The sequence below is a fragment of the Poecilia mexicana genome, unplaced genomic scaffold (genome assembly GCF_051168715.1).
Source record: "Poecilia mexicana isolate PSO_F unplaced genomic scaffold, ASM5116871v1 scaffold_5, whole genome shotgun sequence".
In the NCBI taxonomy this organism is placed as follows: Eukaryota; Metazoa; Chordata; class Actinopteri; order Cyprinodontiformes; family Poeciliidae; genus Poecilia; species Poecilia mexicana.
The window spans coordinates 20725690-20738136 of NW_028263374.1; the positions used below are offsets into that span (position 1 = coordinate 20725690).

A 12447-nucleotide genomic window follows, 5' to 3' on the forward strand; every position below is an offset into this window, starting at 1 on the left:
ATTTATAACAACCGAACCACGCTGGCATTCTCCCGATTAGTAACGTGAAGGTGAGACTGGATGCACAAGGAAAAGAGCTAAAAAAGTTTGCGTCTTTTTCGGGCTCCTGTCCACACGTGAGGAAAGGAGTGGTCTGTAAGTGGGATAATGGAACCTGGGAGACCGACTGGGAGGGAGAAATAAGGGGGAGTCAAATTTCAGCCTGACTGGGGGTTAAAGGGGGCCGGGCTGGTATTTTGGAATATACGAAGATTCATTGAAGACAACGGGGACATAAAACTACAGCGTCTGGCCTGGAGCGGTCGGTGCTGAGTTTGTGCTGCAGGTCCGGGTCCTGCCGTTGGATTCCCCCCTCATCGATTATCATCCGGGAAGGGTAAAAGTCGAATGGTCCGTTTTTTGTAACTGGGACATAAAACACTAAAAATTATTGAGAGAAGCCTTCGCACCCTTCTCTCTCCCCGCTGCATGTCTAATATTTAGACATGTTGAGCTTTATGGATTCCAGGACTGTACTGCTTCTTATAGCATCCCAAGTTTGTCTATTAGCCGTTGTGAGAGGTCAACTGGAAGATGACCGTAAGTGACTAAAATGTATAACTTTGTCATAATGTTCAAGTGAGGTTTTTCTTTGATGCAAGATTATGAAATAATTTGCTTTTATGGTGATTTGATGTGGTCGTTGCACCTTCATGCAAGGGAAATATAACTTTTTTTTTATTGCGCAAAATGTTGTAGGGTTTAAAGTGCAAAGATATAACAGGAAATTGTCTGCCTATAAAATCCACAGGTGCTTGCTCAAAAGGCTGATGGAGATCTTTGCAACTGGAGTATAATCTTGCCTCTTTGGATGCTATTTTTAAGTTCACTCTGTTATTCTATCTGATAAAAGTTGCATTAGTTGCCTTTAGTTTTAAGGCAGAATAATAAATATGAGTGACACATTGGACTTCCCTGTAACCCTGCAGCTTTTTCCTATTACCCTGGCTGTTCTTTCTGGAAGTTGAACTGCCTGACACCTGAGGGTGCTTGAGGGGCCTTGACAGACTATCCTTTAAAACTGCAGATTCCCTTAATAAAGAGGGGGAGAGAGGCAGAAGAAAAAACTGAAAAGTGGTCAGGCTCTAGGGCCTTTGGTAAAATGTGTTCACATTCCATTGCTGTCAGAGGGCATCCTGGCGAATCCTGGCATGCTGAGGCAAAAAGGTGATACTGTCACTACAAATACTCTTAAAAAGACTTATAGAATTGTGAACTTGATGTTGTCCTTTCTGAAATTAGAGCAATATCATTTTCCATTATTAAATAATTCCTAATATTTATCAATTTAGGTAAAGGTGAAGTAGAATTTACCTGCATCGTTGTTTAGTTTTAGCGCTCTCAAGAGATGTTAGAGGCCACAACAGGGCAGGAATACCATTTTATGTGATTTTAGTTCTTCCATTTGAAAGATTAAGCTGTGACAGCGAGAGAGAAAAAGAGAGAGAGAGATTGAGCCAGAAGGGAATAGGGCTGAATGGAAAAATATATATAAGACTGGCACATCAGGCCTGAATTCTGAGAAGTAATTTTTTTTTTCTGCAGAAGTAGAAAAAAAGGTCTGAACCTTTAAAGCAAATAAAAGGTGTATTTTCTCAGAGGAAAGAGGAGAAAAGAAGGAAAGTAGATGTGCCAAAGTCATTTGAAGTGTCAAATTACCCTCTCAGGGAAATAAGAGTCTTGATATAATGCAAGCCTTCTTCTCTAGCTGGAGGAGAAATCTTTCTAGCAGAAATATTTTGACATTTCAGTCATGAATGTCAGATGCATAAAAGTCAAAAAGTTACTTTTTAAAAAGATGAAACTTTTATGATCCTAGGAAACTCCAGGATTTCTATTTCAAGTGTTCATTTTAGTCCCATAAAAATTACCCTCAGGAGCCAATTCTTTTCTATTTATATTCCATAATAAGAAACCTGTTAAATTTCAGCTTTCAAGTATATGGAGGAGGCCTGGTATTAATGTATCCCATATCAGGATAATCATTCATATGTGAGCCAATGGAGGGCAGGTGCAGACTTCGATAGTATCTGGCCCTGTAAAGTTAAACATCAAAACTTCAAGGAATGCACATGAAAGCCACCATTTTCCTCCCTCTAATGTGTTTGAACTGGCATCTGACGCAGCCACGGCCTCCATATGGGGGTTGAAATGCTCCCCATGTTTATACAAGCCAATAGTTGGTCAATTGTCCAGTGGGTCCCCTTTCCAGAAAGACCCCATTCATTGCTGCTGTGGTCTGTTAGGTTAGGCAGACTTAAGCATTGCTAAAAGGTAAATACAGCTACTGTTCTTGTTCCTTCACCTCTTATCCTCTCTTACCAGTTCATACCTTCAGGCCTACCTTTTGCTGCGTCTGTCGCCTCTAACCCGTCTTCACAGGTTCATTGACTCCAGTCAGATCATTTCTCTCATCAGGTGTTCCTGCCAGTCTCTACCAGTCTGGAAAATGTGCCTGTTCTGTCTGTTGTCAGGTTTACTTTATTTAATCAGATTTGTATCATGTGCAGTAACTGCTTGTTAAAACATTCATCATGTGTTCTCCTTGGCAGGTTGTGGTCTAAAAGCAAACCTTTTCTTTTCCTGTATCAAAGTCGTTCTCTTATGCAGTTAATGTGGGTGTTTCCCACAATGTAGACTGGCTCTATTTTTAGCTTGTTAAGCCTTCAGCTACTGGTGCTACTCGCGTTATTTATTGGAGGTTTCCTGCAACCATTGCTCAGGTTAAATTGAAGTATGTGGTTTTACACCGCCACCTTGTGGCTACTGTAAAGGTTGCATGCATCCCCTTGACCCAACAAAGAATTGGTAAAAAGGGATTTCTCAGTTATACAAGATTGGAGATGGAACAGCCATTCGTCAAATTTATTGATCAAGATAGAAACTGACATTAATTAATTTCTGCCTTAATACAGGGTAAATGTAAAAAAAAAAAAAAACGTCCTTACTAAATTTTTCTCCATACTTTCATAGGCTCAACTTCTGGAGTTCTTAGTCCATATTGGCACATTCTTAAGGTTTAAATATAAGTTAATCATGGATGGATGGAGCTTCTAGACAACAGAAAAGACAATCTAGAAATATGCCACATTTTGATAATTTGACCATTTAGGCGTGCTGCTAATAATCATTGAAAATGTGCTTCTTTTTTTTGAAACACCAAGCATGCTGTTCTTCATTAAGCATGTTATAATATTTGATTTATACCTCTTGTTGACTTTAAATCTCAAATTGCACTATATGAACTAGAATACAAAACAATCAATTGCAATTTTGGAGATTGGACGACTCATCAGCTGAGAGTTGAAGTCTTCATATCAATGCTGTATTCAAATTTTCTTGATGAAAATGAGTCAGTAACATAGTTCTCTGATGGTTCACATGCACATATTTCAGGGTATGTTTGCTGATTCAGTGTTACTGAGAGAAATTTAACATATACCACTTCAGTAAATTACGTGTTTAAATAAATAATAAAAGGTATTTTTGCATTGAACTATCTCCCAAAGGTCTTTAATTATCACTGTAAAGGAGTGATTGTAGAGAGGAACATTATATTCTGTGATTTTTCACTTAATGCCGGCTGTTATTATGGGTTAATCTCCTTCTTCCCTCCTACCTTCACCCTCCTCTTTGTGCCCCTTGACTGGTATCTCAAACACAGAGGAGGATGCTTCTGCCTGTAGGCACGAAGGACAGCTTTATAACGACAAGGACATATGGAAACCAGAGCCTTGTCGCATCTGTGTGTGTGACACGGGAACGGTTCTGTGTGATGACATTGTCTGCGAGGAGCTAAGAGACTGCCCCAAACCTGAAATCCCATTTGGAGAGTGTTGCCCCATCTGCCTTGCTGACCAGCCGCCACCTTTTGGTGGTAATTTATTTATCTTACGTCTCTCATAAATAAATTACTGTATGGGATCATGCTGTTTGTTTTGGAGGGATGAGAATAAAAGAACCCCTGGAATATTTGGTCCTGTAGTAAATTTGAATGCACTTTTCTGTCCCCCAAAGCAAACAGATGATGAGAAAAAGCAGTGACACCTAGACAGGGTTTCAGTGAAAAGCTTAATCTGGCCGTTGATTTTCCATAGCTGGTGCACCTTGGCCTCGTCTTGTTTAAATACGCTCCTTCCCTGAGTATCATGAAAACATGTGGTGGTGATTAAGGAAATACCTCAGTGAAGCAGCCACGGCCTCACATTTCTGCTCTATATCCTCTCTGTGGATTTCTGCAGATCTGATGGCAAGAAAATAGCCCTACTCTCCACTGAGAGTACAGAGTATATGAAGGAGGCCATTCAGGCCGCTCGCCTCCAAAGTGCCATGGCTTCCTGATAAACAAAGGCCTCAGTGTCCCAACACCAATGGCCAGCTTTGGAAATGTAAATAAAATCAGCTGAGGAGCATCAGTGAAACCAGAGGTGTCACTGTTTGCAATGCATGCTTGTGGGTTTAAACGCTAGAAAAACATTACATGTTTAAAGGTAAAAATAGTTGCTTTTTAAGAGTATGTATCAAAGAATAATTCATCATCAGCATAAATAGAAATAAATAAGGCTGGTTACTGAAATTGAATGATTATTTGTAGCCTTCATATGGAAAATTTCTACTAAAAGGAGTCAAAGGTTGCACAACTGGACTGACAATGGGATTGATCCTGATCACATCTGAAATTTGGTCAAAAATAATTTTACTGAATATGAAAACATAACCAGTCTTATTTAAAACCAGTTACTTACCATCACTAAGCACACTTTGAGCTGTAACTAACTTGTTGCAAAAGATTAGCAGTAAAGTACTAAAATCCTTACTTAAAATGCTACAAATTTAAGCCCTTCTTGCTGAAACGTGTGCTCTGCAGAAGCTTTTTTGGTTTCTGCTGCTTCCATTAAATGCACCTGTTTTGCTTTAACTTTAGGCTTTTGTGAGATGGTGAGACAACCAACACTTGTTCTCTCCTAATGGGCTTTTTTGTGTAAACACTCTGATTTGGTGGTGGTCTTTCGAGTTTCTGTGTTTGATCCATGTACTCCTTCATTCTGCTGTGGAATGCTGTTCTGATCTTATGGGTTCATGGTGCCATCTGTTCACTAACTGTGATCTATTTCCATCTCAAACTTGGGTGAACACCTAACAGGAGGACCAGGAGCCAAGGTGAGACACGAAATAACTGTGTTTCTGATCATGACTGTTTGTGTCTGTGAAGTCGAGCCTCTGTTTTTCCCTGATTGATAGGCAGGAGGAACTAGTCGTTTAAGGATTTAGATATGAGTTTGATGTAAATGAGTGTTGCCAGATGAGTAATAGGTATTTCCTGTACACACTGTGCCACATTTATATACTCAACAGCAAACATGGGTCTTATTTAATACTCTTAATGAAAAGAATTTAGATTTTTCTTCAAAATGTGGTCACACATAGTATGTAAGCCATATTAATCATTGTGCTTCTGCTATACTTTTCTTTCATCAGGGTCAGAAGGGTGAACCCGGAGACATTACCGATGTAAGTTGATATCACACAGTATTACAATTTTAGCTTTTGATTTGGAAAAGCTGACTTTAGAAGATATGGTTCTTGCATAAAGCACTGGTAGTCTAGCAAAAAAGATACATATAGTATATGTGAATATATTGCAATTGTTTAAAGGGGTGGTAACACGTAAAATCTATGTTTTTGAGCTTTACATCATGCTATAATGTTGTTCCTTCATCCAAAAATACCTGGAGTGTTGCCTTAATTCTTTCATGCATATTTGAGAGATCCTTTAATCTCCCGTGGCAACCATTGAGCTGTGTAAAACGCCTGGGTGGACTGAGCACCGCCTTTGAGACGCAGCTCCTCTTTGGAGCTGCAGTTTCCAAGCTTCCAAACTCCTTCCTCACAGAGCACCCCTCCCCCACTCCTTCAGACTAGCCAGCAGTAATCAGTAAACTCCTGGGTGGAACTGCGCATCACCTGAAATCATTATACGAGCTACTTCTCAGTGCAACGCTGGTAAAAACCTTGAGTGGTTAATAGAGGAGGGATGTTATGATGACATCCTCTAGGTGGAGTTTCAGAAAGAGCTGGAGTTTTTAAAGAGACAGAGGCCCAATTTTCAGGTGTTAAATTATAAAGTCACATTTTTAAAGTCATATTTGATATACCAAAAGCACGTCAAACCTCAAAGAACATGAAACCAGTAGTAGTCAGGAAAAGCCTAAGTTGGTCGTTTTATTGAGATTAGTATGTTTATCTTCCTCAGGGGTTTAATCCTAAAAGAAACGGGTGTAAAACCAACCGCTGGAAACAAATTAGAATGAAATACCATTGCCCAACTACCCTTAAATTAACTTCAAGCTTTAAATTAGCTTTCTGGGTGTGACTTTAAAAACGTGGTAGTAATTTAACAGTAAGTTGTAAAGCAGGTTGTAAAAAAAAAAAACATGAGACAAGAAGAGGATAGCTTGTGTATTCAAGTCCAACACTGCCTCAGTACATTCAAGTTCCTACCAGACGAGAGAGTAAACTCCTCAGTGCTGCTGCTGCACCTGGAAGTGTTTTGAGTCTCAGTTCATAGTAGGAAATAAAAGGCCATTGTTTACTGTATGTTTCTCCTTACGCGTTGCCTGAAGAAATAAGCAATTAGCTAGTCTACTTTTGATCGGGGAAAGATAATGTTTTTGCTTTCCTCTTGAAAGAGAATACATCCAGTAAATGCAAAGCTTCTGCAGAACCAGTTAAATTAAAGCTGTTATTTATATAAAATATATATTTGTTTAATGTTTTTTTTTGTTGTTTTTTTCCCAACATAGGTTGTAGGACCAAGAGGACCATCCGGCCCCATGGTATATACCTTTCCTCCTTGTTAGACTTTTGCTTTTCCTTTTTTATTGCTTAAAAATGACAGGCTTTCGATTCAATCATGTAGAGTCTAGAAATATATAGCATTTGTTTTAGCAATTTATCAAAGTCTAGATCAGCATGGCTGTATTCACTTCTAATTAAATATCTGAAATTCCAGAAATGAGTTGATTTAAATATCTTACACCCACTTAAAACAGAATGTTCTCAATAAATCAACTTTTTTTATATGTCCTTTTCTATCTGTAAGTGCATGCATGCACCTGCAGATGTTTCATGGACAGATGTCACTCCAGGTGAACTCTGGGAGTTTCAGTACAAGAAACTCATTAGGAAAAAACAGAAAAGTATTTTTTCCTATCTCATTTACTTTCTTACCTGACGCATTTGAGTTTTAGGTTTACACATTTAAAGCTTGACCACTGTAGAAATATTTGGAGTGAATATAAAAAATTTCGTTTTTATAATCGTCTGTCAAAATAGGGGGAAAATTGACCAAAATATTGAAACATTTTGAATTTCAAAATGAAAGACATCTGGCAACCCTGAGAGTGAAATAACAATTTAATGCAAGTTTCATCTCTACAACACCATCAGAGTTTAAATTCAGCAGCTGCTTCATTCACTTGTATGGAAATAAATCCTAACCTCATTTACCTCCATCCTGTTCGTCCAGGGCCCACCAGGAGAGCAAGGACCCCGAGGACCAAGAGGAGAAAAAGGAGAGAAGGTTGGTTTCATATACATTAAAATAAGAAAATCTCCCAGAAGCTTAAAAAAAAAAAAAAAACTATACTCCTTCCTTGCTCTGTTAATGAGTACAGTATGTCTGATTGAATTTGATAGCTGTGGCTCCTGGAGGGGGTGTGTGTGTGTGTGTGTGTTATAGCTTGCAGATAATAGTAGCCTTTCACTGAGCACCACACTCTAACTAGTCATGTGTCGTTTCCATTAGGCCGTGTGGTCTGGGTTGTTTAACAGATGCAAGACTGTTGGGAGACTCATAATGTAAACGTCGGCTTCTCTCGGCGGCCTCCCAGTCGCTTGGTGTGGGAAATCTGCATCTGCTTTGATCGCCTCATTAATGTAACAAGGCGGATGTGATAGTGGGCTGCAGGCGAGTAGTTTATGTCATGTAGTTATCTTGTTTATGCAGATTTAAACATGAGCTGGATTTATTTTTGGCGAGCGAGAAGGTCTGCAGCCATTTTAGATATTCAGTAATGTTTTTTTTGGTTTTGGATTAGCTTCCTAGGTGATTTGTCACTACATGCACAGAGGTATGCAGGGTCGGCCTGAGAAATCACAAGCATGCAACACAACCTGTAATGAAAGTGCTTTAAATGGATGTCTAAACCAGAAATGTTTTGTTTTGTTGAGTCTGAATGGCATATTTCACTTGGTATTCCTCTGGCAAGTCAGATTATTTCATGATAAGCTGAGCTGTGGGCTTCTGTCAGTGGTAGCTAACTAATACTGTCCCTGTTGTTTTACTTTCTGTCAGCGGCTATAAAAATATGAATTGCTCCTGAGCTCAGATATTGGCACAGAAACTGAATGAATGACTCTTTGATCATAAACATTTTTCTGTTAGACCCTTTTTCCCCTACATAAGAAGATAAAGATAATATTATAATTTCTATCCATAATACCATAAATATGAGAATATGGATGTTTACTAGCTGACAAAATAAAACTTTCTTTGTGCAAACATTTCTTCTTATTCCTATTGTTTGCATTGTTAATCATTTAACTTATTCTTAAAGCTTATATTTTTTGACAAACTTGTAGTTAATTTTTTATTAGAAAATGGTTTTATGAACACATTTGACTATATTTTGTTCTTTTCCAAGTATTTTTTTAGGTTTAGGTTTATTTTAGCTCTTTCTGTCTTCTTCAGGGGAGCCCCGGTCCTCGTGGCAGAGATGGTGAACCTGGCACCCCTGGAAACCCTGGACCCCCCGGGCCTCCAGGACCTAATGGACCCCCTGGACTTGGTGGAGTAAGTATACTTATACTCATGTTTTGGCTACAACATAAAGGAGCTCAACGCATATTCAAGGATGACAGGAGAGTAGATGCGACTGGCTAAAATTAGGGGGAAAGGGGGGGAAAGAACAGCAGAAAATAGTCCAAAAAGGACAAAAGATGTGTGAAACTGCAGGAGATGGGAGGGGGCAGAGATACAACGGCATGGATGCTGAGAGAGAATGGACAGAATGCCTCTCATTCTTTGCAGGAGAAAGGACAGAGGGGAGGCTAAAGAGGGTGGGGGTGATGTGCTGAGATAGACCTAAGGAGGGGAATGCAAGGAGCATTTCAGTAGAAGGGTGAGAAGAGTCTTTGTGAAAAAGGTTCACATGCCCTCTGTCTCTCCTTTGTCTGCATCGTGATTCACATGATACCCATAAGCTTGCTATCTCTTAGAAGCTGATTCCCACTGCGGCCAAAATGATGCAAAAAGCTTCAGTTCAGTAAAAAAAACAGATTGTGCCAACAAAGATAATTAGATTTAGAAAAAGTTAAAGCTTACCTTTAAGTTAGTTGGGTCATTAACCATTATGAATGTATAATAACAATCCTTTCATCTGCCTCACTGCAACTGCTTAGTTTTTATGTTCACTCCTAAACCCTGGAAACACATTTTAAGCTATTTCCAGACCAACAGACAGCTAGATTGAGCTGTCTTTTTTTTTAATAATCTGTGAAGCACTCTGCTTTGCTGTTTTGCATGAAAAGTCCTGTGGAAATAATATCTTATTTACTGATTGGTCATTTGTGGTCTGTTTTATTTTTGCCTGCTCCAGAACTTTGCTGCTCAAATGACCAGCGGTTTCGATGAGAAGGCCGGAGGCGCACAGATGGGTGTGATGCAAGGACCAATGGTGAGAAAGAGGCCACACCGAGACAGCCATGCTCTGCCATGTGATGCTAAAACAAGTCCAGGGAAATATTCTAAGTATCATTCAAACCTGGGTACAAGATTCATCTGCATATTAGGGTGTAAAGTTTGAATTATTGTCTTGGTTTCTGTATTGTAAGCTGAAGTTGAATAGTAAACGAGTCGTACATTTTAGAGACTTTGTTGAGAAACACATCATGTTTATGTAATGTGTCAATAGGTTCACAGTGGGAGTAAGATTTGGATACTTTCCTATGTTCCCAAAATGTCAATGTTTTGATCAGTGAGTCACTTTTGGGACTTAGTGATCAGGTGATGGAGATGCATTTGCTTCAGTTAGTGAAAGAAATGGATTGTTCATGGTTGCGTTTGCAGGCAAATTATGAGTGATGAGAGGCAATCCCACACACCTGAATGTAGCTTTATCAGCATGAAGACTCGTGTTAGTTTCTTTTTTTTCCATAAGGCAGTTCTTTTCAACACATTCCAGTCCTAATGGGTTCATCAGAGAAAATACCTGTAACCTAGTCCTGTATAGTCCAGTCCAAGGACCTTCTGCAAAACGTCAAGTCAACATAAAAACATCTGCACCTCTCTGTGTGAGCAGAAACATCCATATCTGGCTGTTGCCATTCATGAGTTAGCTCAGTATTAGCATATGTCTGAGTGATTAGTTGAATCCTCCATAAGAAGCCCTTCTGGCTCTTTTTGAACTTTTTTGGCACCCTTTCATCTGCATTATCTTTTTCCTGAGAAGTCATTTTTATGTAAAAAATAATCACAGACATGTTTTATTTTTGGAAATACCCATGGTTAACAAAAGAAGAATAACTTCAAGCAGCTTTTAAAGCAACCATTTCTACCACTTCAGTCAACACATTGTGAAAATTATGCTTACATGTCATTTTGGGGAATGGGCAAATCAATATAAACCATGTTGTTGTGATTTAGTTAGTTGTTGTAAGACTTTACTAGCTTTGCAGGTGTCTGAGTATCTTCCTATTACTCTAAAATAATCTGAATTCAATGCAATATGCAACCATGACAAGTAGAAACAGGGAAACCTAAGCAAATAGTTTTCTATCAGTCTTAAAACATTTTCACCTTAGGGTTCCTTTGATGAGAAACGAAATCTTGGAGTCCATTGCATCTCTATCATTATCCATGTGAGATTGAAATTCAGTTAAGAGCAGTAAAACCAATAATGTCATTATGCAATAATTTGGGTATTAGGTATTAGAAGTAAAAGTGACACATTTATCCACTGGTGTTGAACAAACAGCACAAAATCCTGATTCCTGCTGGAAAATGAGGGTTTCAGAAGGAGTGAAGGATGGGTGATTACTGAAGCAGCTATTGATCATCATTATATTTCAAACTCACAAAAAGCCACTGCTGGCATTCTTGAAATGGAGCGAGGAGCGCTCTGGGAGCTATTTAAGGATCCAGCTCGGCAGAGTTTCAGCCCAGCTGGGGTCTGTGGCAAGAGGGAGGGAGAGAGGGAGGGTTGGGGTGACTGGAGTGGATCATATCCCCACTTTTCACTTTGCTCGTCCTGATGCTCTCACCACATGTCTGTCTGACAGATCTCCACTATGCTCTGTCCTTGTGAAGCCGGCTCACATTTGCGTTGGCAGTTTTTCAGCTCCCTGGAGGGAGGGCAGCTGACCTGGACTGATGCTTTATGGAGCCCTTAATCATTTACTTCAACATCAATCCTGCATATATACATGCTAAACCGTATAGTAGTATTTTTACTGAAATGCAGACACACTTAAACACATATTCAGACGTCCTGAGAATAAAAAGCCCCATTGATAAGCTTCTGCTCACTCCGATTTGGGCTTCCCTTTCCCACTGAAAGGTGACTTTCATTCACGTCCAAGGACCACTGTACAGTTCTGTGACATTTACTTTGGCCAGGTTCCAACATTTTTGATTGAGGAAGCATAAGTACAGCACTAATGAAGGGGGGCGTGCTGTCACGAAGGAGAATGACTGTCAGAAGTAGGAGTTGGGGGGGCGAGGTTGTTATTTTTATAATTAACATTATAGTGGGAACTATTTTAGCACAAAGTTGCTGCTGTCTCCCACTTCTTTCATTATGGATTTCTCTTTTGTTTATCAGACAGAAAAGCAATTAGGAACGTCACACATCACCCCCTCGGAGTGTAATTGCTGACTAATGATGCAGGAAGTTAACATAAAAATTGTTTTGGCGTGTGAATCCATGCAGAAATTCTCACTGAGCAGATTAAGCTTCAGTCTGACCAAGCTGAGCTTCCGCTGGATACCTTAACCCTCAGATTTTAACCCAAATTCTCTTTAACTCAGTCAAATGTGGTGGGATGGTTTGTTTTTTTTCCTCTTTTGGAAGATCAGAAGCACATCTAATGGGCTTTAAACATATAGAAACTCACCTCAAGTAGAAACAAAGCTAAAAAAGGATCTTGGTATGAGCTTAAAAGCTAAAAAGAAGGATTGGAATGAAGAGGAGGTCTTAATGCCACTGAGGAATTTCTAACGATTTATGGATTTGACAGGTAGAGCTGTTGAGTATTATGTAGCTTTGGGGCAAAGCAGGTGATGAGCCTCTCAAGCTGCGAGTGATTCAAGTGGATATGTTGGTTATATTTCCCTCCAATATATTCAAA

The 12447-nt window shown here is 39.3% G+C and overlaps 1 protein-coding gene across 2 annotated transcripts in view; it reads left to right on the forward strand.

The window, feature by feature from the left end:
* Positions 1-242: 242 nt before the first annotated feature.
* The window catches only part of col2a1b (collagen, type II, alpha 1b), a 51324-nt gene continuing 39119 nt past the window's right edge, over positions 243-12447 (forward strand). The window contains exons 1-8 of one of the 2 annotated variants that reach the window (XM_015004950.2): positions 243-579; positions 3704-3916; positions 5183-5199; positions 5518-5550; positions 6843-6875; positions 7568-7621; positions 8792-8893; positions 9699-9776. In XM_015004950.2, coding sequence (XP_014860436.2) covers positions 486-579; positions 3704-3916; positions 5183-5199; positions 5518-5550; positions 6843-6875; positions 7568-7621; positions 8792-8893; positions 9699-9776 — 624 coding nt within the window. In that variant the 5' untranslated portion in view covers positions 243-485. The remainder of the gene's footprint in view (positions 580-3703; positions 3917-5182; positions 5200-5517; positions 5551-6842; positions 6876-7567; positions 7622-8791; positions 8894-9698; positions 9777-12447) is intronic. The other variant, XM_015004965.2, reaches the window with a different exon arrangement.